A 25,817-nucleotide genomic window follows, 5' to 3' on the forward strand; every position below is an offset into this window, starting at 1 on the left:
TTGTGCTTTTTTTTTTTTTTTTTCCCCCCGGTACGCGGGCCTCTCACCATTGCGGCCTCTCCCGCTGCGGAGCACAGGCTCCGGACGCACAGGCCCAGCAGCCATGGCCCATGGGCCCAGCCGCTCTGCGGCACGCGGGATCCTCCCGGACTGGGGCGCGAACCCACGCCCCCCAACCACTGCGCCACCAGGGAAGCCCCCTCATTGTGCTTTTGATTTATATTTTTCTAATAACTAGTGATGCTGAGCATCTTTTCATATGTTTATTAGCTTTTTGTACATCTTTGGAGAAATGCCTATTTAAGTCCATTACCTGTTAAAATTTTGTTGTTGTTGTTCAGTTGTAAGTATTCTTTATATATTCTGGATACTAGACTCTTATTGAGTATATCATTTGCAAATATTTTCTCCCATTCTGTGCGCTGTCTTTCCACTTCCTTGGTAGTGTCCTTAGACATACAGAAGTTTTTAAGTTGAAGTCCAATTTATCTATTTTTCTTTTGTTGCTTGTGCTCTTGGTGTCATGTTTAAGAAACCATTATCTAATCTAAAATTATGAAAATTTACAGCTATGTTTCCTTCTGAGAGTTTTTTGATTGAGTTCTTACATTAAGTCTTTGATCCATTTAGAAATCATTTTTGTTTGTGATGTGAAGTAGGGGTCTAAATTCATTCATATCCGGTTGTCCCAGCACCATTTATTGAAAAGACTGCTCTTTCCTCATGGAATGGTCTTGGCATGCTCATCAAAAATCAGTTGACCATAGATATATGGATTTCTTTCTGGACTCCCAATTCTATGTCGTTGATCTGTGTATCTATCTTTATGTAATACTACACTGTTTGGATTACTGTAATATTGTAATAAGTTTTGAAATTGGGAATGTGAGTCCTCCAACCTTTTTTTTTTTTTTCCCCAAGATTAACTTGGCTATTCAGCATTACTGTATGAGTTTTAGGATCAGCTTGTCCATTTGTACAAAAAAAGAAAAAAAAAAGGCAGTTGGAATTTTGATAGAGTTGCGTTGAATCTGTAGAGCCATTTGGAAAGTTTGTCATTTTAGCAATATTAGGAATTTCAATCCATGAACATGGATGACTTTCCCTTTATTTAGGTCTTCTTTAATTTCTTTCAACAACATTTTTTGGTTTTCAGTGCATAAGTCTCACACATCCTTGGTTAAATTTTGTTCATGTATTTTTTAAAAATTTATTGAAGTGTAGTTGATTTACAATGTTGTGTTAATTTCTGCTATACAGCAGAGTGATTCAGTTATATAAATATATATTCTTTTTCATATTCTTTTCCATTACGTTTTATTACAGGATATTGGATATAGTTCCCTGTGCTGTACAATAGAACTTTGTTGTTTATCCATTCTATATGTAATAGTTTGCATCTGCTAATCCCAAACTCCCAATCCATCTCCCCCACTCCCCTCCGCCTTGACAACCACAAGTCTGTTCTCTATGTCTGTGAGTCTGTTTCATAGATAAGTTCATTTGTGTCATATTTTAGATTCCACATATAAGTGATATCATATGGTATTTGTCTTTCTTTTTCTGACTTACTTCACTTACTATGATAATCTCTAGGTCCATACATGTTGCTGCAAATGGCATTATTTCATTCTTTTTCTAATGGCTGAGTACTGTTCCATTGTATATATGTACCACATCTTCTTTATCCATTCATCTGTTGATGGACATTTAGGTTGTTTCCGTGTCTTAGCTATGATAAATAGTGCTGCTGTTGTTCATGTATTTTTATTGTAAGGTGTCTCAATTTCTCACTGCATGTACACAAGGTATAAATTATAAATCAATAAAAATAAAAATTTTAATGTACCTTGTCAGCTATCTAATGTAGCCAGACTTTTACTATAGAAGTCTGGGAGTAAGGACACTAGATTTCTAGTCTCAAAGGTATTATTATTGTTGTTGTTGTTATATCGGTTACATTCTCTTTGCTTTTATTTATTTATTTATAAAGTGGTACTTGCTACGGGACTATTGCACATTTTAATTTCTTAGTGATTAATAGTAACACTACAAAAAAATAAGTTAAAATGATAACACTAGGAGGAAACACTTACATGACTCTTAAGTGCCACGTACTCTTCTGAGTGCTTTATGTGTACGAACTCATTTAATGAAATGAAATACTGAGTGGGGGTGCAGGTTTTTTTGTTTTTTTTTTAAAATAAATTTATTTACTTATTTTTGGCTACGTTGGGTCTTTGTTGCTGTGTGCGGGCTTTCTCTAGTTGCAGCCAGCAGGGGCTACTCTTCATTGCGGTGTGCGGACTTCTCATTGCGGTGGATTCTCTTGTTGCGGAGCATGGGCTCTAGGCACACAGGCTCAGTAGTTGTGACTCGCAGGTTCTAGAGCGCAGTCTCAGTAGTTGTGGTGCACAGGCTTAGTTGCTCTGCAGCATGTGGGATCTTCCCGGGCCAGGGCTCGAACCCATATCCGCTGTGTTGGCAGGCGGATTCTTCTCAACTGCTGCACCTCCAGGGAAGCCCGGGGGTGCAGTTTTACAAGTTAAAGGACTGTGTGATTGTGTGTTTGTGTGTGTGAAACCTTACCTTCTGAATGACATTGAGAAAAAAAGCAACCCATAATTTTAGCCTAGAGTTCTTAAAAAATTGCTATGGTAAGTAGTTAGTTTTTAAAAATTAAGATGCTGATAACAGTATTAATGAACAAAGAGAGAGAGGTAATATTTGTCAACTCAGCTTTTTTGGACTCTGATATTTATATTATCAGTAGAGAGGTTTGGACCTAGTGATTTCTAATTATTGGAGTGCCCAGCTCTCATTTTCTGTAATCAAATAACCTGAATATGAATAACCTGGGTACACCCCTGTCCTCTGTGTGACATTTGAGAAGGATGTTTCAGGGGAGGGCTCTTTAAGGCATTAGAGAGAAAGCCCACTGGAGTGTAAGCTCCAAAAAGGCAGGGCCTGTGTTTTCCCTTGCACTGTTGTATCTCTGTCACAGCGCTTGGTATACAGTAGATTTTAAACAACCTTATTTGGTTGAAAAATGAATGAACAAACAAACACAAGGCTGGAAAGGAATCATTTTGGATTTTGATTTCTTTTTGATAGTGGAAATAGCATTCTCTCCTTTGAGAGTATGTGTGCGTATTTGGATGGGAATGGGGGAGAGGAAGGATAACTGAAATAGAATATTTTAAATGAATAGAAGCTGTTTTTACTGTTTGTTTTTCTTCAAACTCACCTTGCATTTCATGAGGCTGAGCCCTTGCTCCACTATCTTCCTTGGGTGACAACTAACTCAGTCTTTACCCAGCTCAGACATCATCTTCTCTGATTATCTTTCCACCTCCTACCTCTGGGCAGAGCCGAAGCTTGTATCCATCTGTGGTGTAGCACTTATCATGTGGTTAATGACATCATTAGCTTCTGTCATATATGTCCTTTCTCCTAGGCTGTGGACACCTTACTGGATGTGTCTTATGCTTTATTTTGTGTCCCAGAACCTGATAACATATCTGGCACTTAGCAGATGCTCAGTTAACAGTTGTTGAATGTGTAGATGTGTATCAGTTCAGAACAAAGGTATGGCAAAACCAACTGACTGTGCTTTCCTGTTTGCTGTTTTAAAGAAACTTTACATGCATTTTTCTGATTTACACCTCATGATACTCCTTTAAGGTTGGTATCATTATCCTCATTTTATAGGTAAGGAAATAGTCTCAGAGGAGTTAAGTAACTTGCATGAAGTTATACAGCTAATAAATGGCAGAGCTAAGATTTAGAGCCAGGTCAGTCACACTCAAAAGTTCAGGTTCCTGTAGGCAAAACATTCTCTGACATAAATTGTAGAAATGTTTTTTTAGGTTGTTCTCCCAAGGCAATAGAAATAAAAGCAAAAATAAACAAATGAGACCTAATCAAACTTATAAGCTTTTGCACAGCAAAAGAAACTAAACAAAATGAAAAGACAACCTATGGACTGGGAGAAAATATTTGGAAACAATGTGACCAACAAGAGTTTAATTTCCAAAATATACAAACAGCTTATACAATTCAGTAACAAAAACCAAACAACCCAGTCAAAAAATGGGCAGAAGACCTAGACATTTCTCCAGAGAAGACGTTCAGATGGCCCATAGGCACATGAAAAAATGCTCAATATCACTAATTATCAGGGAAATGCAGATCAAAACTACAATGAGATATTACTTCACACTGTTCATAATGGCCATCATTAAAAAGTCCACAAACAATAAGTGCTGGAGAGAGTGTGGAGAAAAGGGAACCCTCCTACACTGTTGGTGGGAATGTAAATTGGTGAAGCCACTATGGAAAACGGCATGGAGGTTTCTTGAAAAACTAAAAAGAGAGTTACCATATGATGCAGCAATCCCACTCCTGGGCATGTATCTGGAGAAAACCGTAATTCGAAAAGATACATGCACCCCAATGTTCATAGCAGCATTATTCACAATAGCCAAGACATGGAAGCAACCTAAATGTCCATTGACAGATGAATGGATAAAGAAGATGTGGTACATATATACAATGGAATATTACTCAGCTATAAAAAAGAATGAAATAATGTCATTTGAAGCAACATGATGGACCTAGAGATTATCATACTAAGTGAAATAAATCAGACAGAGAAAGACAAATATCATATGATATGACTTATATGTGGAATCTAAAATATGATACACGTGATGTTATTTATAAAACAAAAAGAGACTCACAGACATAGAAGACAAGCTTATGGTTACCAAAGGGGAAAGGGGGTGGGGGAGGGATAAATTAGGAGTTTGGGATTAGCAGATACAAACTACTATGTATACAATAGATAAGCAACAAGATCCTACTGTATAGTACAGGGAACTATATTCAATATCTTGTAATAACCTATAATGGAAAAGAATCTGTATATGTAACTGAATCACTTTCTTCCACACATGAAACTAACACAACATTGTAAATCAACTATACTTCAATTAAAAAAAAAAAAGTTCAGGTTCCTTCTACTAAATCATGCTGCTTAGCCAGAAGTTCTAACGTAAGCAGTTGGTGAAATAAGGTAATGGAGGGTGACATAGGGAAAGGAATCTTTAGTATAATGTTTAAAGAACCATTGTTTATGTCATTTGCAGCTCTGTCAGGGAACATATTAAAATTTTGAGAGTTAACATGTCAAAGGTATAGGCCTGCCTTCTAGATGGTTGAATTTTCTGTGTTTAATACCGTAGTAGTATAGGGAACAGGTGGGTTTCTAAAATGTTGAGCTACATAGAATTTTAGGGCTAAAGACTAGGTTAGAGCTCATCAGCTTCAGTGCATTAATCTTAGAGATGAAATCATAGGGTCTCAGAGTTTGTGAGTTTTGCTTTCCGTTGCATTGTCAGCTAAGGGCAGAGAAGGTTCTTCTATACCCTGAGGCTCACTTTTACATGTTAACAAGAGATTCGGAATAGTGGCGGACAAAGACCTGTCACATTGAAGAGATAGCACAGGAGAGCTTGGAGGAAACACCGTCAGTTCTCAACATCAGAGATGTGTGGGACGCTGGGTTGAGTAAACTCTGAGCTGCCAGCCCCGTCAGAAAAAACAACCTCGTGCATAGGGCAGAATTAATCCTCAGGAACATTTCAGAGGAGAAAAAGATCCTGTTAGTTTTTTGTTGATTTATGGTTCAAAGACAAGGACCATGCTGATTTGAAATGCAGATGGATGTACTTTTGAAAAAGATTTTTCCTGCAAGTCTGTCCAGTGACAATAAGAGAAACTAAATATGGTGAGAGGGCTGAAGTAGATGCTTCCGTTACCTTTGAGGTTTGGTTTCTGAAGTAAATACCATTGAGGCTTAAATAAAGGGAAATCATTAAGCCATCTAATACTTATTGCATACATATTGCATTTCAGGCAGTGTACCAGTTGCTAGATCATGCCAAATATTATACTTTCTTTTGCTTGGTTTGTGTTAAGACAGAGTATTCAGAGGGGGAAAAATACTTGGAAATATGCTTTTGAGAAATTGCTGTGGAACAGAATGGATATTTATATGTCTGTATAACATGTATACACACACATAGATATTAACTAATTTATTCTGTGTGGCTATCTAAATATCAGTATTCTTATTTACGTAAAGTTGATTTTTTACAATTTCACACAGCACTGGAAAAAATTGGACATCTATTTTACAGAATGTAATTTTTCAAATGGAATTTTCAGACACTGAAATATGCAATCATCTGTTGGCAAAACATGATATTAAGATTTAATGCTTGGGGGACTTCTCTGGTGGCACAGTGGTTAAGAATCTGCCTGCCAATGCAGGGGACACGGGTTCGAGCCCTGGTCTGGGAAGATCCCACGTGCTGCGGGGCAACTAAGCCCGTGCGCAGCAACTACTGAGCCTGCGCTCTAGAGCCCGCGAGCCACAACTATTGAGTCCGCGTGCCAGAACTACTGAAGCCCGCGCACCTAGAGCCTGTGCTCTGCAACAAGATAAGCCACTGCAATGAGAAGCCTGCGCACCGCAGCGAAGAGTAGCCCCCGCTCTCTGCGACTAGAGAAAGCCCGTGCACAGCAACAAAGACCCAACGCAGCCAAAAATGAATAAATAAATGAATAAATTTAAAAAAAGAGTTTATGCTTGGATATCACCCCCAAAGGACAACTGTCTAGAGTCAAAATCTTTGTATGGTTAGGGGATGCTTATGTGTGGGTAACATTTGTTTTGGAGAAGGTAGTTGAAAGTAATAGGATGATGGTGAAATGAAAGTTCACTACCAAACTTAAGGTAGATAGCTAGTGGGAAGCAGCCGCATAGCACAGGGATATCAGCTCGGTGCTTTGTGACCGCCTGGAGGGGTGGGATAGGGAGGGTGGGAGGGAGGAAGATGCAAGAGGGAAGAGATATGGGAACATATGTATACGTATAACTGATTCACTTTGTTATAAAGCAGAAAGTAACACACCATTGTAAAGCAATTATACCCCAATAAAGATGTTAAAAAAAAAGAATAAAAAAAAATACTAGATTTGAATTCAAGCTGTTGACAAATTCTGGAAGTTTCATGAAACCATTTCTCAATTCTTTAACACCTAGAATGGCCTTGTTTCTTTCCAAAGATTTGTACCATGTGTATCGAATAAACGTTTTTCCCCATGCAAATGTATTTTTAATTCTATAATTGAATCCATATTGGCACATTATTCTAGTTAAAATTTATTTTAATTTCAGCCATGTACTTGGAATGCATTTCGTATGTAAAGTGAAGAATATATATAGTTAAAAGAGTCATTCTTCTGTAACTAAGGCTACTGCTTTTCTGTTTAACTTCTTTTCTACACTAACAAAATATGCAAAATTAAAACTCATAGTGGAGAGCCAGTATAAAACTTCTGAACATACAGATGGCCAACAAACACATTTGTCAACAGCTTGAATTGCAAAGATGCTCAACATCACTAATCATTAGAGAAGTGCAAATCAAAACTACAATGAGGTATCACCTCACACCGGTCAGAATGGCCATCATGAAAAAATCTACAAACAGTAAATACTGGAGAGGGTGTGGAGAAAAGGGAACCCTCATGCATTGTTGGTGGGAATGTAAATTGATGCAGCCACTGAGGAGAACAGTATGGAGAGTCCTTAAAAAACTAAAAATAGAACTACCGTATGACCCAGCAATCCCACCACTGGGCATATACCCTGAGAAAACCATAATTCAAAAAGACACATGCACCCCAATGTTCATGCAGCACTATTTACAATAGGCAGGACATGGAAGCAACCTAAATGTCCATTAACAGAGGAATAGATACAGATGTGGTACATATATACAATGGAATATTACTCAGCTATAAAAAGGAATGAAATTGGGTCATTTGTAGAGACATGCATGGACCTAGAGACTGCCATACAGAGTGAAGTAAGTCAGAAAGAGAAAAACGAATATCATATATTAACGCATATATGTGGAATCTGAAAGAAATGGTATAGACGATCTTATTTACAAAGCAGAAATAGAGACACGGACGTAGAGAACAAACGTATGGATACCAAGGGGGAAAGGGGAGTGGGATGAATTGGGAGAATGGGATTGACATATATACACTATTGATACTATATATAAAATAGATAACTAATGAGAACCTACTATATAGCACAGGGAACTCTACTCCATGCTCTGTGGTGACCTAAATAAGAAGGAAATCCAAAAAAGAGGGGATATATGTATACGTATAGCTGATTCACTTTATTATACAGTATAGAGTAACACAATATTGTAAAGCAACTATACTCCAATAAAAAAAAAATTCTCAGAATGACAGAGTGAACACATGCCATTTAAAAACTTTTATTTCCTTTTTATGATTCAGATTAAAATCAAGCAACTTTTAAGAAAGAAAATTTTCATATATATTATACATGGAAGTGATTATACAGACCAGAATATTAACATCTACTTTTATTCATGTGTTGGTGTATCTCTAGCCATCTGTCAAAATTCTCTTTATATGTCATATCCACATTGAAGTGGTCCATCATACTTTGAAGAGGGGTAATTGTTACCTCTTTAGTGATTACATGTTAGTGATTTTTAGGGGCTATTAGTGTTCCAGAACACTTTGTACATATCACTTTTATAGCCCTCAACAGCTTGTATTGTAGCTCTTTGTTTTTAAGTCACTTTTCCCTATGCCACTCTAGAGCAAAGATCATGCCTTGCTCATTTTTGTAACCACCTCAATGCCTCATGCATAGTTCCTCATACATCATGGCTATGCAATAAATGCCAGAATGAATGATTATATATGAATGTCTGAAACTACTCCTGTGAACAGATTGGTTCATGAACTGAACATGGTGAAAAGATGGATGAGTGAAGAAATGAATGAGGAAACATTTAAGGGAAGGAAGAGAGTTGACAGGGATTAGAGATGAATGAAATGAGAATGAGGTGGTCAAGAATGATGTAGTGTATTAATTATATGTCCCAGTTATCTACTGTTTTGTGACAAACTACCTTAAACTTACAGGCACACAACAACAACCATTTTATCACACTCGTGGATTCTGTAGGCTAAGAATTGGACAGGGCACAGTGGGAATGTCTACTCCACAATATCTGTGCTCTTGGAAAACTTGCTACCTGGGAGCAACTTGGACAATTAAGGGCTGGAATCATCTGAGAGTTTTTCTCAGTCATATATCTGTCTCCTGGGCTGGGATGATTTGAAGGCTGGGCTCAGCAGGAATTCTGCACTAGAACATCTATATGTGGCTTCTGCATTTGGCAGAAGCTTCGCTCAGTATGGTGGCTAGGTTCCAAGAAGGACTGTTCCAAGAATGAGAAGTCCAAAAGAACAAGGGAGGAGGTACTTGGCCTTTTTGGGCTTAGCCTCAGAGATTACATAGTATCCCTTCTGCTGTACTATATTAGTTGAAGGAATCAAAATCCCACTCAGATTCAAGGGGAGGAGTGTCAGTGAATTTGCATCTGTTTTAAGAAAGAGCAGCATTACGTATCATAGATGGTCCAGATGATGATGATGGGTAGAGCAAAGAACAGGGAAGTACATTGTCAGTTTACTTCATTAGGGATAGGGTATATGAAAAAGGCCCAGTTCCATTCTTTGGCATGTAGCTGTCCAGTTTTCCCAACACCATTTATTGAAGAGACTGTCTTTTCCCCCATTGTATATTCTTGCCTCTTTTGTTGTAGCTTAATTGACCGTATGAGCATAGGTTTATCTGGGGACTCTCTATTCTGTTCCACCGATTCCAGTGCCATACAGTTTTGATTACCATAAGTTTGTAGTATAGTTTGAAATCAGAGAGTGTTATGCCTCCAGCTTTGTTATTCTCTCTTAAAATTGTTTTGGCTATTTGGGATCATTTGTGGTTCCATACAAATTTTAGGATTATTTGTTTTAGTTCTGTGAAAAATGCCATTGATATTTCGATAGGGATTACATTGAATCTCTAGATTGCTTTGGGTAGTATGGACATCTAAATGGTATTGATCCTTCCAATCCATGAGCATGGTATATCTTTCCATTTATTTGTGTTGTCTTCAGTTTCTTTCCTCACTGTCTTATAGTTTTCAGAGTGTAGGTCTTTCATCTCATTGGTTAAATTTATTCCAGTTGTAAATGGGATTATTTGCTTCATTTCTCTTTCTGATGGTTTGTTATTAGTATATAGAAATGCAGCAGATTTATTTATATTACTTTTCTTATACCATATTCAAAAATAAACTCAAAATGGATTAAAGACTTGAATGTAAAACCTGAAACCGTAAAACTCCTAGAACATATAGGCAGTAATCTCTTTGACATCAGTCTTAGTAATATCTTTTTGGATATGTTGCTAGGTCAACAAAAGCAAAAATAAACAAATGGGACTACATCAAACTAAGCCTTTTCACAGCAAAAGAAACAACCAACAAAACAAAAAGACAGCCCACTGAATGGGAGAAGATATTTGCAAATGATATATTTGATAAGGGGTTAATATCCAGAGAACTCCTACAACTCAATATCAAAAAAACAAACAGCCTGATTAAAATATGGGCGGAGGATCTGAATAAACATTTTTCCAAAGAAGACATAAAACAGACATAGGAAAAGATGCTTGATACCACTAATCACCAGGGAAATGCAAATCAAATTGTATACAATGAGGTATCACCTCACACTTGTTAGATTGGCTATTACCAAAAAGACAAGAAACAACAAATGTTGTCAAGGATGTGGAGGAAAGGGAGCCCGTGTGCCCTGTTGGTGGAAATGTAAATTGGTGCAGTATAGAAAACTATATGGAGGTTCCTCAAAAAATTAAAAATAGAACTACCATATGATCCAGCAATTCAACTTATGGGTATTTATCTGAAGAGAATGAAAACACTAACTCGAAAAGATATATACCCCTCAGTGTTCATTGCAGCATTATTTACAATAGCCAAGATATGCAAGCAACTTAAGTGTTCCTTGATAGATGAGTGGATAAAGAAGGTGTGGTATATATGTGCAACGGAATACTACTTGGGCATAAAAAAGAATGAAATCTTGCCATTTGCAGCAACAGGGATGGACCTGGAGGGTATTATGAAATAAGTCAGACAGAGAAAAATAAGTGAAATAAATCAGACAGGGAAAAACAAATACTATATGATGTAACTTATTTGTGGAATCTACACAGCAAAACAAATAGACAAACAAAAACAAAACAGAAATAGACTCATAGGTACAGAGAACAAACTGGTGGTTGCCAGAGGGGAGGTGGGTAGGAGGATGGATAAAATAGGTGAAGAGGATTAAGAGGTACAGTCTTCCAGCTATAAAGCAAATAAGACATGGGGAAGTAACATACAGTGTAAGGAATATAGTTAGTAATACTGTAATAACTTTGCTGACAGATAGTAACTAGAATTTTGTGATAATCATTTCATAATGTATAAAAATATTGGATCACTGTGTTGTACACCTGAAACTAATATAATATTGTGTGCTAATTATAATGCCATAAAAAAAGGTCACTGGACATCTTCCACAGTAATTAGATCATGGCTTATATGCATACTTTTTCAAAGTAAATTTATTTATTTTATTTTATTTATTTTTTGCCACATTGGGTCCTCGTTGCTGTGTGTGGGCTTTCTTTAGTTGTGGTGAGCGGGGGCTACTCTTCGTTGCGGTGCACGGGCTTCTCATTGTGGTGTTTTCTCTTGCTGCGGAGCATGGGCTCTAGGCATGCAGGCTTCAGTACTTGTGGTGCACGGGCTCAGTAGCTGTGGCCTGCAGGCTTTAGAGCTCAGGTTCAGTAGTTGTGGCGCACGGGCTTAGCTGCTCTGCGGCATGTGGGATCTTCCCGGACCAGAGCTCAAATCCGTGTCCCCTGCATTGGCAGGCGGATTCTTAACCACTGTGCCACCAGGGAAGCCCCCGTGATACTTTTTGAATGTAGTTTACAATTTTCATTTGTTACAAGTGATGTATGAGAATGTTTAGTATTTTTATCAGTGTATTTTTATTCTTTTAGAGGTCAGGTATGTAACAGCTGGCATTTCAGTTTTGGAAACTTTTCATTAACTGAGCCTCACAAGCCTTAGAAGTAAGGGTAAATAATTCTCTGGTCTAATTTGCCATCTTGTTTTAGTATGCTCTGTAGTTTCAGTTGTGATGCTTACCTTTGGTGAGCTTTCTAATGATTCTTTTATAAAAAGGCTGCAATTTGGTTATACTCACTTTACCTGACTGCCCACTATTCTTTGGTACTTTGTTAGCCTGTACAGAATTTTCTTTTTATTGTGCTTTAGGCTTGAAAAGCTAACTTCTGCTTTCATGAAATTTGAACAGGGGAAAGGAAAGGAAATAGAGGGAAGAAGAGGAGTTATAACAAGGACAAATGTTGCATAGACTGTGGTTTTATTTTTGGAAAATAAAAATAACCACATAACCATAAAATAACCATAAAAATAACCCAGAAACCACATATTCCTGTCTGTTGGGGAAGAAATGGTATCACATTACCTTACCATGAAGTTCTGCTGACTCAGGGAATCATTGGGATCATTGGAAGAGCTTCTGTGATGAGCTGGGTAGTGTGGTAATAATATCCTGGAGGAAGGAGAGCCCACCCACCTTTTTCTGCTTTTATTTGGCTGCCTTGGTTCTTTTTTTCCCCCTCTCTCCCTTCTCTTCCTCCTTTCATCTTTTTCTATTCTCTTTCTTACCAGTTCCAAAGGGTTGGATGACAGGGACATGGAAAACCATGCTATTTCCTTAAACATATTTCAAAAGTTTTTATTATGGAAAATTTCAAACACAGACAAAAAGTATAATGAACTCTTCCTGTGTGCCTCACTCAGCTTCAACAGTTATCAACTCATGAATAATTTTGTTTTGTCTGTGCTCCCATATCCCCCTTACCAGGTTATAAAGCAAATCACAGACATTATTTTATCTGTAAATTTTTCAGTATGTATCTCTAAAAGATAAGAACTCTTAAAAGTACAACCACAATACCAAAAAACTCCACCAAAAAACTCCAGAACACTCGCACCAAAAAACACTCGCACCAAAAAACTCCAGAACAACCTAACACTATTTTGTTATCATCAAAATCTTACCACAAACTTAAATATCACCAGTATACAGTTAGTATTCAAGTTGCCACAGTTGTCTCACACATTTCAACTGTCTCATAAGACTTTTAAAGTCTGTTGGTTCCTCCTCAATCTCACTGTTTTTGTTCTTGAAATTTTTGTTAAAGAAGCTTGCTCATTCTGTAAAAAAACCGAATGCGATAATGACTTGGGTTCTTTATTCCTATTTTGAAAACAATAGGAAAATAATATGTTGACATAGATGAATGTTTCATATTAAAAACAATTTAGATTAATATAGTAAAGGAACACATTTTGGTGTTATTTTATATATAATTTCCAAGTTACTTTTATGTTTTTTTCTAGTATAGTTGCTGAAAATCACTTTACCTTGAGAAACTTGTTATTCATGTCTTGTTTTCACTAGTTGTTTCCTTCTGAATTAGCAAGAAGCAGAAAGAGAAATATTTGCTGTGTATCAGAAATTCCTTCATGGGAGGAGAATTAATGCCAGAATGTTGTCAAAGTGAATCCACTTATGTTTCATAGTAAGTAGTAAAAAACAAAACAAAACAAAACCCAAAAAAAACCAAAAAACAAAAGGACACAAACCCTTATGATTCAGACTTTATCATGAAAAATAAAGTGAAAATGTTTATTTTATCTCATATATGGCACAATTTAGATTATAATTGTTAACTCTTAGAACAAAGACGCAATCAAATATTAGTTGTTTTCTTGAGATTATTTTTCTGATGAAAATGCGTGATAGAAAGTTGTGACAGCCTTTAACATTTAAATTAGCACAGATCTAAAGAGGGCCATTTTTTCCGAAAGCATTAGAAAGCTTTATCAGTTTTTGCAAGAGTGTATCCATGCGGTAGAATAAAGATTAAGTCACTGTAACAAAGAAACCATCATATGTCATTTCTAAAATAAGATAGAAGTGTGTTAACCTGTCAAAGTAGGGTACCAAGTCTAGGCTGATAGGGCAGCTCTGCTCCATGAAGTCATTCAAGGACTAGGTTCCAAGAGACTAACACACCATGTAAAGCAATTATACTCCAATAAAGATGTTAAAAAAAAAAAAAAAAAAGAACTAGGTTCCATCTTGTTCCTCCCTTGCTCTTGTCTACAGTGATGTCTTGAATGCGTAAAGTTGAGTCTGCCATGTGTACTTTCTGGCTGGTGGGGAGGTGAAAAATGCCCTAAATCTGGGGAGAGTAGCTTGTCTTTAAGTTGAAGTTGGCCCACGCATCACTTCTGCACACATCCGCTTGGCTTGACCTTAGATGGCCACATGTCACTGCCAGGAAGGCTGGGAAGTATCTCTAGCCCAGACGTCCAGGAAGAAGGGAAGAATGGACGAGGGCAGGGGGCAAAAAGCGGTCTGCTTCAGTGTACTTTAGTAATTTAAGTGTAAGTCATTCTTGACACTTGTGTTATTTTATTTTATTTTTACTAGCTAGCTAACTTACTGCAAGATCCTCATTTGCCAGTGGCATTGAGTGTGATGGGAGCAATTCTCCAACATTATTCTCATTATTGACTTTTTGAAAACCCTTATCTTTTGAGTATTTGAAGTTGATGACTGTTGCATTCCCTTATTCAGTGAGAGAAACAAAACCTAGTAATGTGGAAGGAATATTTGATTGGGACCTATGTGGTTAATTGATCAGTGAGTAATTTTTATGACAACTCTTGCTTCTCTCTAGAATCACTTAACTATGAATCACCTATAGAGTAAATATATTTGTTGATGCTTTGAGGTATTGTAAGCATATAGAGTGGGGGTCCCCAGAGGAAGAGAACCTGGCCCTTTTAGGCCTAAGCCGTTTTGTGATCTAAGCCCGGCCACAATGCTTGCCCTTGCAGAAGAATAGGTCTCAGTAGTTAATGATTTTAAGGGAGCAAAAGAAGGTAAAAACAAACAGCTGTTACCGGGCCAGGGAGATAACTTAACCATAATATATCAGTTTACGATTTCAAAGGTAAGGATTAGCCTGAAGCACATTCTTGAGCTGTTTTGCAGAATGCACACCCTCTTGAGGGTTCAACCACCAGGTCAACTGGAACCTAAGGAATGATGATTTCAACCTTTGCTGACCCTTCTGACTTCAGTCAACTAGTGCCTGGACTCTGTCAACCTTTCCCCAATTCTATGCTGAATTCTCTTTGCTCCGGCCCCAATCTTGCTGTCTGGGGAGACACCGCTTTGGGAAATATCCCTGTTGTCCTCTTTACTTGCTGCAAGAAATAAATCCTTCCTTCTGCTCTTTGGTTTGGTTCTGTCTTTTGGCTCAATACTCACCAAGAGGCAAGTCCAGTTTTCGGGTAACAGTATTACCCATGGTTTCTTTTCTCCATCCATTGTTCTTTTTCTCTCTCTTTCTTTTCTCTTCCTCTTTATCAGCCAGGAGGCCCTCAACCACAGTCATAGCCAAGGACCACAGTGGGGACCTTCATTGTGAAACCCAAACTTGTCTTAAAGAGCACATGTTAAATCAATGCATGTACCTGTATTATATGGACAATAAGAAACAACTATCCTTAGTGCTGCACTGCTCAGTCTATTTCCAGGTTCACTTGGCCCCCAGTACAGCACTGTAATCACCCACCATTTGGCAGTGGGCTGGATGGGGACCAGGAAAGATGAGATAAGTCAGCTGGCCTCTGTAACTTTTGCCTTTTGACCTTTTGAGTCTTCTCTTATCTAGACCTAGGTTCAATAGGTCACCAGACAAGGCTACTCAAAACTTTGTAGCCTGCTACAATATCAGTTGGTTGAAAGAAGACACAGTCAAGACTTTAATACAGGTTTTCCCTGGGTGCCTTTGTTTCCTAGGCAAGGAAGACCTGAGGGCTAAAGTGTTACTTTCTTCTAGAGCTACAAAGCTGCCTGATCCTGGAATAGCTCCAATTCATGATAAGTGGGGAGCCTAGAATGTACCCTTTATTCTGACTGAAGTCAGCCTAGCATTTTTTTCTTCTTTGCTTGTGTTTCTGCTACTCAATTCCCCTTTTACAAAATAAAATTGGGGCTTAAGCTGAGAGTATGCGTTGCAGAAGAGAGCATGGTAAGATTTGTTCCTATATAGTAGCTACCCATTTTAGGTACTTTTGAATTGAAATATAATCTACAGGTACTGTTGTCAGGCACACATTTGATTTCTCAAGTAAATGTCAGTCTGATGTTTATTCATGCTAGATTTCTTAAAATTGCAAACAGGCACTAACTTTGTCGTAAACCTATGACAAGATGTGTAATAGGCAATGCATTCTGATGTATAAATTCCAAAATTGAGGGCTTTAACTAAAGTTTACTAATCTTAGGGCATTAACAAGTATTAGATTGAATTAGATAGTTTTGCTGATTTTGTAGGTAAAATATCGCCGAACATTGGCAATTTCATATGGCTTAACCTAGTAAGGTGAGAATTTCAACAACCTTAAATCACTCTTTGCTCCTTCCTGTAAGGAGTTCATCCTTTTTCTACCCTGATAACTAGCTGTTTGTTTCTTATTTACTATACCGCTTACCATCCTATCATTTGGTAACTCACAGTCACCTCTGTTCCCTTGATTAAAAATGTTATGAAAGGGTGTATAGAGTAGGCTGGGTAGCCTTAGTAGCCATTTTATATATATATATATATATATATATATATATATATATATATATATAAATAAAATATATATTTTTTCAGGCAGAATTTTTTATGATGAAAAAGAGTTTTTAGATCTTTTGGCTAAAATTGCTAGACCATGAAACTGAGATCCATGAGTCTGGTACTCTGATTTGCAACACTGGGCAGAGAATGTAACTTCCTGGTGGTTTGGGTTTCTCATTGGTAAAACAGTGTTCATTACCTGAACAGTGTCCGTTACCTACTTCAGAATATTGGTGTTCAAGATAAGCAACAAGAATTTGCTGTGTAGCACAGGGAACTATATTCAATCTCTGGTAATAATCTACAGTGGAAAATAATCTGAAAAAATATACCTGAATTACTTTGCTGTGTACCTGAAACTAACACAATATTGTAAATCAACTATACTTCAATAAAAAAAAAAGAATGTTGGTGTTCAAAGACTGTGTTAAGTTTTTCAAACTTTTAACAATTAGCAGTCAGAGTAAAGAAAAGAGTGTTCTTTTTTTTTTAAAATAAATTTATTTATCTATTTTTGGCTGTGTTGGGTCTTCGTTGCTGCGTTTGGGCCTTCTCTAGTTGCGGCGGGCGGGGCTCCTCTTCATTGCGGTGTGCGGGCTTCTCATTGTGGTGGCTTCTCTTTGTGGTGGAGCACAGGCTCTGGGTGCACAGTCTTCGGTAGTTGTGGCTCACAGGCTTTAGAGCGCAGGCTCAGTAGTTGTGGCGCACGGACTTAGTTGCTCCGCAGCATGTGGGATCTTCCCGGACCAGGGCTTGAACCTGTGTCCCCTGCATTGACAGGCGGATTCTTAACCACTGCGCCACCAGGGAAGTCCCAAGAAGAGAGTGTTCTTGTGTTCACCTTCAAGGAGACACAGAGAAAAGGGACTTAACTTGCAGCTACGAGTTTTATTTTAAAAAGATATTTTAACCCAGAGTTGGTTCCTTTGTGATTCTTATTTCTGAATGGGTCAGTTCTTTTCGGTGTGGAAAATGCCTGGGAGAGTGAGCTGGAGGACTCTGAAATTTTGTTTCATCTTCGTTTTCTACTTTAGAGCATCAAGCCTATTATTTCTCCAGTTTTTTAAAAAAATTAATTATGTATGTATGTATGTATTTTTATTGAAGTATTGTTGATTTACAATGTTTTTGTAAATCTGCTGTCTCCAGTTTTTAAAACATATTAATTAGAGAGACTGTCTCCAGTTTTTTAAAAGAGACTGTCTCCAGAGAGACTGTGTCCAGTTTTCTTAAAAAATTAATTATGTGTGTATGTATTTTTATTGAAGTATTGTTGATTTACAATGTTGTGTTAGTTTCAGATGTACAGCACAATGATTCAGCTATACATACTTATATATATGTATTTTTTCAGATTCTTTTCTCTTATAGGTTATTACAAAATATTGAGTCTAGTTCCCTGTGCTGTACCGTACATCCTTGTTAGTTATGTATTTTATTTATAGCAGTGTGTATATGTTAATCCCAAACTCCTAATTTATCCCCACCACCTTTCCCCTTTGGTAACCGTAAGTTTGTTTTCTATGTCTATGGGTCTATTTCTGTTTGAATATAAATTCATTTGCTCTCTTCCGTTTTTGGTATTGAGAGGTTGGTGTCCGTCTTTTTTTTTTTTTTAACATCTTTATTGGAGTATAATTGCTTTACAATGGTGTGTTAGTTTCTGCTTTATAACAAAGTGAATCAGTTATACATATACATATGTTCCCATATCTCTTCCCTCTTGCATCTCCCTCCCTCACACCCTCCCTATCCCACCCCTCTAGGTGGTCACAAAGCACCAAGCTGATCTCCCTGTGCTATGCGGCTGCTTCCCACTAGCTATCTATTTTACAATTGGTAGTGTATATGTGTCCATGCCACTCTCTCACTTCGTCCCAGCTTACCCTTCCCCCTCCCCATATCCTCAAGTCCATCCTCTAGTAGGTCTGTGTCTTTATTCCCGTCTTATCCCTAGGTTCTTCATGACCTTTTTTTTTTTCCCTTATATTCCATGTATATGTGTTAGCATATGTTATTTGTTTTTCTCTTTCTGACTTAACTTCATTCTGTATGACTTAACCTCACTCACTACAAATAACTCAATTTCGTTTCTTTTTATGGCTGAGTAATATTCCATTGTATATATGTGCCACATCTTCTTTATCCATTCATCTGTTGATGGACACTTAGGTTGCTTCCATGTCCTGGCTATTGGAAATAGTGCTGCAGTGAACATTGGGGTGCATGTGTCTTTTTGAATTACGGTTTTCTCTGGGTATATGCCCAGTAGTGGGATTGCTGGGTCGTGTGGTAGTTCTATTTGTAGTTTTTTTGTTTCTTTTTTCCGGTACGCGTGCCTGTCACTGTTGTGGCCTCTCCCGTTGTGGAGCACAGGCTCCGGACGCGCAGGCTCAGCGGCCATGGCTCACGGGCCCAGCCGCTCCGCGGCATGTGGGATCCTTCCGGACCGGGGCACGAGCCCGCATCCCCTGCATCGGCAGGCAGACTCTCAACCACTGCACCACCAGGGAAGCCCCTATTTGTAGTTTTTTAAGGAACCTCCATACTGTTCTCCATAGTGGCTGTATCAATTTACATTCCCACCAACAGTGCAAGAGGGTTGCCTTTTCTCCACACCTTCTCCAGCATTTATTGTTTCTAGATTTTTTTGATGATGGCCATTCTGACCGGTGTGAGATGATATCTCATTGTAGTTTTGATTTGCATTTCTCTAATGATTAATGATTGTGTGATGTTTTCTTAATAAGTTCTCTCCACATCTCAGTAACCTTGTGGTATTTACCTCCATATTTTATGAATGAAGGAAACTGATGATATTCACAGGTTAAGCTGTTGTAAAGTAACTTTCCAGAAAATGGAGGGCCTGATTGGATGACGAGAGTTCAGTAATAGGGAGTTGCAAGGGTGTTTCCGAGGTGTCGGGTTGGGCGTGAAGATGGTAGACTTCCTCACTGGCAGTATCAAGTTCCTGGCTGTGCTCTTCACATGACTCCTGTTGCCTCTGTGGTTTGATACACAATGACTTCTTGTCAGGGTGTGGTGGAGGGCAGGGAAGAAAGGGCTGTTGTCCATTCAACTTGTCTCAGGTAAGGATGTTCAGGCCTTTTCTGAGTATCTTTGGTTTTCAGAGAGTTAAATTTTTTTGGATTTTAGAAGGCTTATTAGTCTAGGCATGCATAGTCTAGACATGGGGCTCCAAATATAGGGCTGAGAACCTTATACAGGTGAGCTCTGCCCTGAGGGGCAGCTGTGTAGGGTAGGTTAGCTGAGTAGGATTAGCTGTAACTGGGTGGGTTTCCTTCCTCTTGTGGTTGAGACAGGAGCCATAGGGAAGAGAAATGTGGAGCATGGTAGTGTAGGTATCAGAGAACATCCTCGTGGCTCTGGTGGCGAGGATGCTTGATCAAGATTACATCCTTATTAGAGCTGGAGATTGAATGCTATCCACCACTATGGTAATGCACTTTGTTCACAGTCTACCGTGCCTGTGTGCTTGTCTGTTTTGTGTACCAAGATCCTGAGGCAATTTAAATATCAGCCTAAACCAGCCATGCAGGCGATGAAATGTACTTTTCCTGCTGAGATATTTGTTTCCCTGCAATCAGATAGCAGAAGAGTGTGCCAGCAAGCTAAGGGATGGCAGGGAGGGACAAAGGAGTGAATCATCATCATCATGGCAAACCTTGATTAGGTTTTCTTATGAAATCCAGGGACATGGAGGAACAGGATGGGGCTGGGGAAGAAGAGGAGGTTGAGCTTTCATGCCCTGGGCATTTTTAGTCCACGTGCATGGAGTAACATTCCTCGGCTCTAGCTGTGGTCAGAGTAAAATCCGTTTTGGTAAATTTGGAATGACAGCCTTCTTGGATAATTAACATGTCGCATTTTATTGCAACTGTTTATTTTCTTCCTTCAGAACCCTGGGATCTTCAATGGCAGGAGAAACAGTGATCAGAAGACCGAGATGAATTTTAACACTCTTCTGGAAGAGATTCTTATTAAAAGGTCACAGCAGAAAAAGAAGACATCACCCTTAAACTACAAAGAGAGACTTTTTGTGCTAACAGAGTCCATGTTAACCTACTATGAGGGTCGGGCAGAGGTAGGAGACAATCAAAGTTTACTTTGTTGCTTTCCATGTTGATACTGTTTTATAATACTGACATTCCGCATACCCTCCAAATCTTATGGAGTAAGCTTTAGGTTAATGAAGTTAAGGTAAGGATTTATTATCATTTGGATTTGAAAGATAAAGTTAAGGATATGGATAGACATTTTTCACAAGTCTGGTAATTATGGGTTTAGTATATACATGCGTATACAATTTTATATCGGCCTAGTGAATTAATGTGTTAGAGAAAACAGATCCCTGCATCAGTTTTAGATCCTTGTGGAATTCATTAAGTATTTTGTGTACATGGCTCTTTTCCATAAACTATCATATTATGTATAAAAGTCTTCTTTAGCACATATAAACTGTCTATGTTCATCACTTTATATGAATATTTCTTCATTATTAAGTGAAAGTTACTTAAAACTGCTTAGTGATCTGGTGGAGTTGACTGACAACAGAACTGTTCAACTTTTTTTGTGACAAGCAGCTAGTGCAAAGTTCCTTTGATGGGAGCAGAGGGCAGTGGCTCACTAAGAACCTGGTCAATGAGCAGGTGGCAGAGGGGGGCCATGTTGTCAGCCAGCTCCTGGCTTTTCAGTTGTTTTAGCCTCTGGTTCTACCACTAGAGGAGGTGCCTGCATATAGAGTGGCCTCCTACCCATCTTTTTTTCTCCTGCCATCTTGGGAGTGCCTCATCTAGTACTGCAGGCCCAGCCACATTCCTCCCTTTTAGAAATTTTCTTGGGTTCTAGGGAATGGCTGGGAGACTGTGTTGCCCTTTTTGACCACATGCCATTGTCTACTTGGTTACAGTAGGTTGTTGGTGATCTTGGTGTTTGATTTTAGTTTATTTTATTCTGCTATTTTCCTAGAGCACCTTCCTCAGAAATGGATTTACTCATTTTTGTTTTGTTTTTGTTTTGTTTTACTTCCACTAATTTCTCCCACTGATTTCTCTGTATTTTGGGTCCCCCAATACAGACAGAATGGCATTGCTTCTCGCTGGTGGTCCTCAACAGAGTCCTTAACTCTGTTCATTTCTGCTGTGGCTTGTCATTGTGACCTTGGCATTGTGGAATTTTGCCTGTTCACGTAATTTAGGACTATAGTCCTTTATCCACCTTCCTAAACCCCAAAATGCTGAAGACCCAAACTTCAAAAACTCTTTCAGTTGCAAAACCTGACCTTAGATGAAGCTATTTTTAGTCTTTATCTTAGTGTGATTTGTGTGTGTGTGTGTGCAGAATTAGTAATGTGTTTAATTATGTGGGGCTGTCCAGTTCTTGCTGGGAGTGTATATGGTGTATGTGCTGTATTACATTTATTAAATCTGAAAAATTCAGGATTCCAAAAGGGTTTCAGATAAGACTAGAAATATGAATTATTTTAAAATCTAAAATAAATTTTAAGGGGAAACATAATTTTTTGCTGTATAATAATGATTTGTCATAATTTGAATAATATCATAAGAAAAGAATAGGAATGTAACAGTAAATGTGGGAGAGTGTGGTCCTTTACTAACCAAAAAAACCCTCAGAATCTTACATTACCTGCTTAGAAACATGGACCCATACAATTGAAATACATTGCAATTGTTAAGTCACTTTGAAGATGGTAAATGATAATACAAAGATGATACAAAGTTAAAAGTGCCCTAATTGCTTTAGCTTAAGCAGAATAAAGAGAACAGTGGAAACCCTCTTATTTCAGAACCTGACCCACTGTCTTTCCTGGCAGCAGCCTCCGCCACCATGAGAACCAGAAAGGACAGAATGAAGAGGTTGTCACAACATGTAACAGCCCAGCCTCTGACACTTAGCATTGATTTACTGTATAGCACAGGGAATTATACCCGATATCTTGTAATAACGTATAATGGAATATAATCTGCAAGAAACCTGAATCACTGTGCTGTACATCTGAAACTTATACAATATTGTAAATCAACTATACTTCAATTAAAAAAAAAAAGAAAAAACAAGAAGAATCCATCTCCTTTCTGGCTACTGCTGACTGGCCCAGGGAGCCTAGTCCCGTTAGCTAGTCCTGCCTGAACCCCCCTCCTCCCATGAGCTGGGCATTCTGATCCCTCCTGGATTCTTTTCTTGGGGACTGATGTTCATTGGCAAACTTATGACCTTCAGTTGAAAATATGGTTGCAGATTTGTTTGCCTCCCACAGTTAAAAAGAAATAGTTAACTATATTAAAAAGTCAGGAATTTTAAGATAAGAATCTGAATTCTCGAGACAGTAAAAGTTCTGATAGTACTAGGCAGAATTCCTTCTTGACAGCTCTCAGCCTAGCTCCTAGGGAAGCCCAGTAGCACTTCGCTGTTATGTTTCTTCCCTGTTTGGGTTAATCTGCCTAGTTCTCTGTTTTCCTTGGGTAAATGTTCTTGTTTTCATCTCCCTCGCCCTAGAAGCTGTGATCTGAAAAGGGCTGTCATGTGGGTAACCCACATTTTTTAGAACAATAAACACCTTTATTATATGAGCTAAGATAGGAGGGAAGAGGATTTATTTGCCTTTCTGGGCCTTGATTTTCCTCAGATAGAACTCCAGCTCCTTTCCCTCTAGCATATAGTGATCTGCTCAGCCACACTGGCCTGCTCTTGAAGTGATGCATGCAAGAAGCTTGTCCTGCTGGAACTGCTCCTATAGAAGACTGCTGATTTTGGCATTCTTCTTCTTTTTTTCTTCATTCATTCATTCATTTATTTTTGCCTGCGTTGGGTCTTCGTTGCTGCCTGAGGGCTTTCCCTAGTTGCAGCGAGCAGGGGCTACTCTTCGCTGCAGTGCACGGGCTTCTCATTGCGGTGGCTTCTCTCGTTGTGGAGCATGGGCTGTAGACATGCGGGCTCCAGTAGTTGTGGCATGGGGGCTCAGTAGTTGTGGCTTGTGGGCTCTAGAGTGCAGGCTCAGTAGTTGCGGTGCACAGGCTTAGTTCCTCTGCGGCATGTGGGATCTTCCCGGACCAAGGCTTGAACCAGTGCCCGCTCCACTGGCAAGCGGATTCTTAACCACTGTACCACCAGGGAAGTCCTGACATTCTTTTTCCTTTCGTCATATTTCTTTCTGTTTTTAAAAAAATTTATTTATAGCAGTGTATTTTATGTTGAAAGTTTTTTTAAATTAATTAATTACTTTTTGGTTGCTTTGGGTCTTTGTTGCTGTGCGCAGGCTTTCTCTAGTTGCGGCGAGTGGGGGCTACTCTTTGTTGTGGTGCGCGGGCTTCTCAGTGCGGTGTCTTCTCTTGTTGTGGAGCATGGGCTCTAGGGCGTGTGGGCTTCAGTAGTTGTGGCACATGGGCTCAGTAGTTGTCACTTGCGGGCTCTAGAGCGCAGGCTCAGTAGTTGTGGTGCATGGGCTTAGTTGCTCTGTGGCATGTGGGATCTTCCTGGACCAGGGCTCGAAGCCGTGTCCACTGCATTGGCAGGTGGATTCTTAACCACTGCGCCACCAGGGAAGCCCCCTTTTATCATATTTCTTCTGAATATTCTTTGATCGTTTTTTGTTTAAAATCTCTTCCTCCTCAGGAGTCAGCTTGGTCCCCTTCTTGTGGCCCAGGGGCAGTACACAGTGGGACTTGTACCACTACCGGTACGGTGTGCTGTCAGTGAGCATGATGCAGTTCTTCACCAGGGTCTTGGTACGGACCAGTTTGTTGTTGGATGCATTGTAGGCAACATCAATGATCCTTGTCTTGCGTGTACAACACTCCGAGCCCCAGGAGAAGTTCCCCACGTCTAGCCTCAAAGCCCGGTAATTCTTGTTGCCCCTCCTTGCACGTGGACTGTGTGTATGCGGCGGGGTCCAATCTTGGTGTTGGCAGCAGGGCGTTCCAGCTCATACCTCCACTTCCTGTGGTAGGGCTTTCTCTTGTACCCGGTCTTGTGGCTCTTGTGCCAATTGTCCCGAGAGATGCCTACGTGTGGAAGCAGGGGGCAGGAGCCTCAGCCAGGGAGCCCAGGGCTGGGCCCTGCCAGCCCAGTGCCCAGAATCAACAGGTATTAAAAGAAAATATTTTGTTAAAAGTGTAAGACTTGTAAGACTCTAAGTGGATTAGAAAAACCATGGGGGCCATTCTGCGGTAGCCCCAGAGATATTTATTTTAGTTGTTCATAGTTCTGTTTTTTAAAAGAAATACTGGGTAGGCTACTGATTGATCTAGTAGCTATGATTCCTAGTTTCTTTGTAGCAATTCAGTGACATTCATCCTTTATTAAAACTCTCAGTTAATCACAGAGTCAGACATCAATCTTTTCCTGGTTCTCTGGACCCCAGCTCCTTCGATAGGATGGCAATAAGCTTTTACTGAAAAATTTCCTATTAAGTACAGTTTATTGTACTTTTCAAAGTATGCTGAGAAATTCTGTTCTAGACGACGAGAAATTGTCAAGCTGTTTCTTCCAAGTCTCATGTAAAACTTGTGTTTCCGTTTCTGCTGTGGGCCATTCTTTGGTTTGTCCTCCTTGCTCTTTCTCAACTAGCTTATGTTTCTGCATCTTCTAGTGAACCAATAAAAGATCTTACTGACGATTTATATTGTTTGCTCTTCTTATAATAACACAGAACAAAGGAAACTGCGCTCTTGCTTTCTGGTCAGGGAACTAAATGACACAGGGGTTAGACCACCCGATGTTCTGCTGGGGCCTCCACATGGTTTTGAGATGGAATCCAGGGACGAACAGGACTGGAGTTTAATCAGGAAAAAGGCCTTTTGGGGCTTCCCTGGTGGCGCAGTGGTTGGGAGTCCGCCTGCCGATGCAGGGGACACGGGTTCGTGTCCCAGTCCACATGCCACGGAACGTCTGGGCCCGTGAGCCATGGCCGCTGAGCGTGCGCCTCCGGAGCCTGTGCTCCGCCACAACAGTGAGAGGCCCGCATACCGCAAAAAAAAAAAAAAAA

The 25,817-nt window shown here is 39.2% G+C and overlaps 1 protein-coding gene and 1 pseudogene across 10 annotated transcripts in view; one reads left to right on the forward strand and one right to left on the reverse strand.

Moving 5' to 3' along the window:
- TEC (tec protein tyrosine kinase) overlaps positions 1-25,817 on the forward strand; it is a 144,829-nt gene that overhangs the window by 26,208 nt on the left and 92,804 nt on the right. For 7 of the 10 annotated variants that reach the window (XR_003432130.1, XM_027103024.1, XM_027103026.1 and 4 more), the window contains exon 2: positions 20,712-20,897. Coding sequence is in view for 9 of the 10 variants with exons in the window: in XM_027103026.1 (XP_026958827.1) it covers positions 20,712-20,897 (186 nt within the window). In the remaining variant the exon portion in view is untranslated. Of the gene's footprint in view, positions 1-13,553; positions 13,670-19,652; positions 19,882-20,225; positions 20,251-20,711; positions 20,898-25,817 lie in introns of those variants that run through there. The other 3 variants (XM_027103022.1, XM_027103023.1, XM_027103020.1) reach the window with 3 other exon arrangements.
- Positions 23,376-25,817, reverse strand: part of LOC113619215 (40S ribosomal protein S8 pseudogene) — a 2,956-nt pseudogene continuing 514 nt past the window's right edge.

The sequence above is a fragment of the Aethalodelphis obliquidens genome, unplaced genomic scaffold (assembly GCF_003676395.1).
Source record: "Aethalodelphis obliquidens isolate GAN/ISIS:26980383/991018 unplaced genomic scaffold, ASM367639v1 scaffold6, whole genome shotgun sequence".
NCBI classification, from domain to species: domain Eukaryota; kingdom Metazoa; phylum Chordata; class Mammalia; order Artiodactyla; family Delphinidae; genus Aethalodelphis; species Aethalodelphis obliquidens.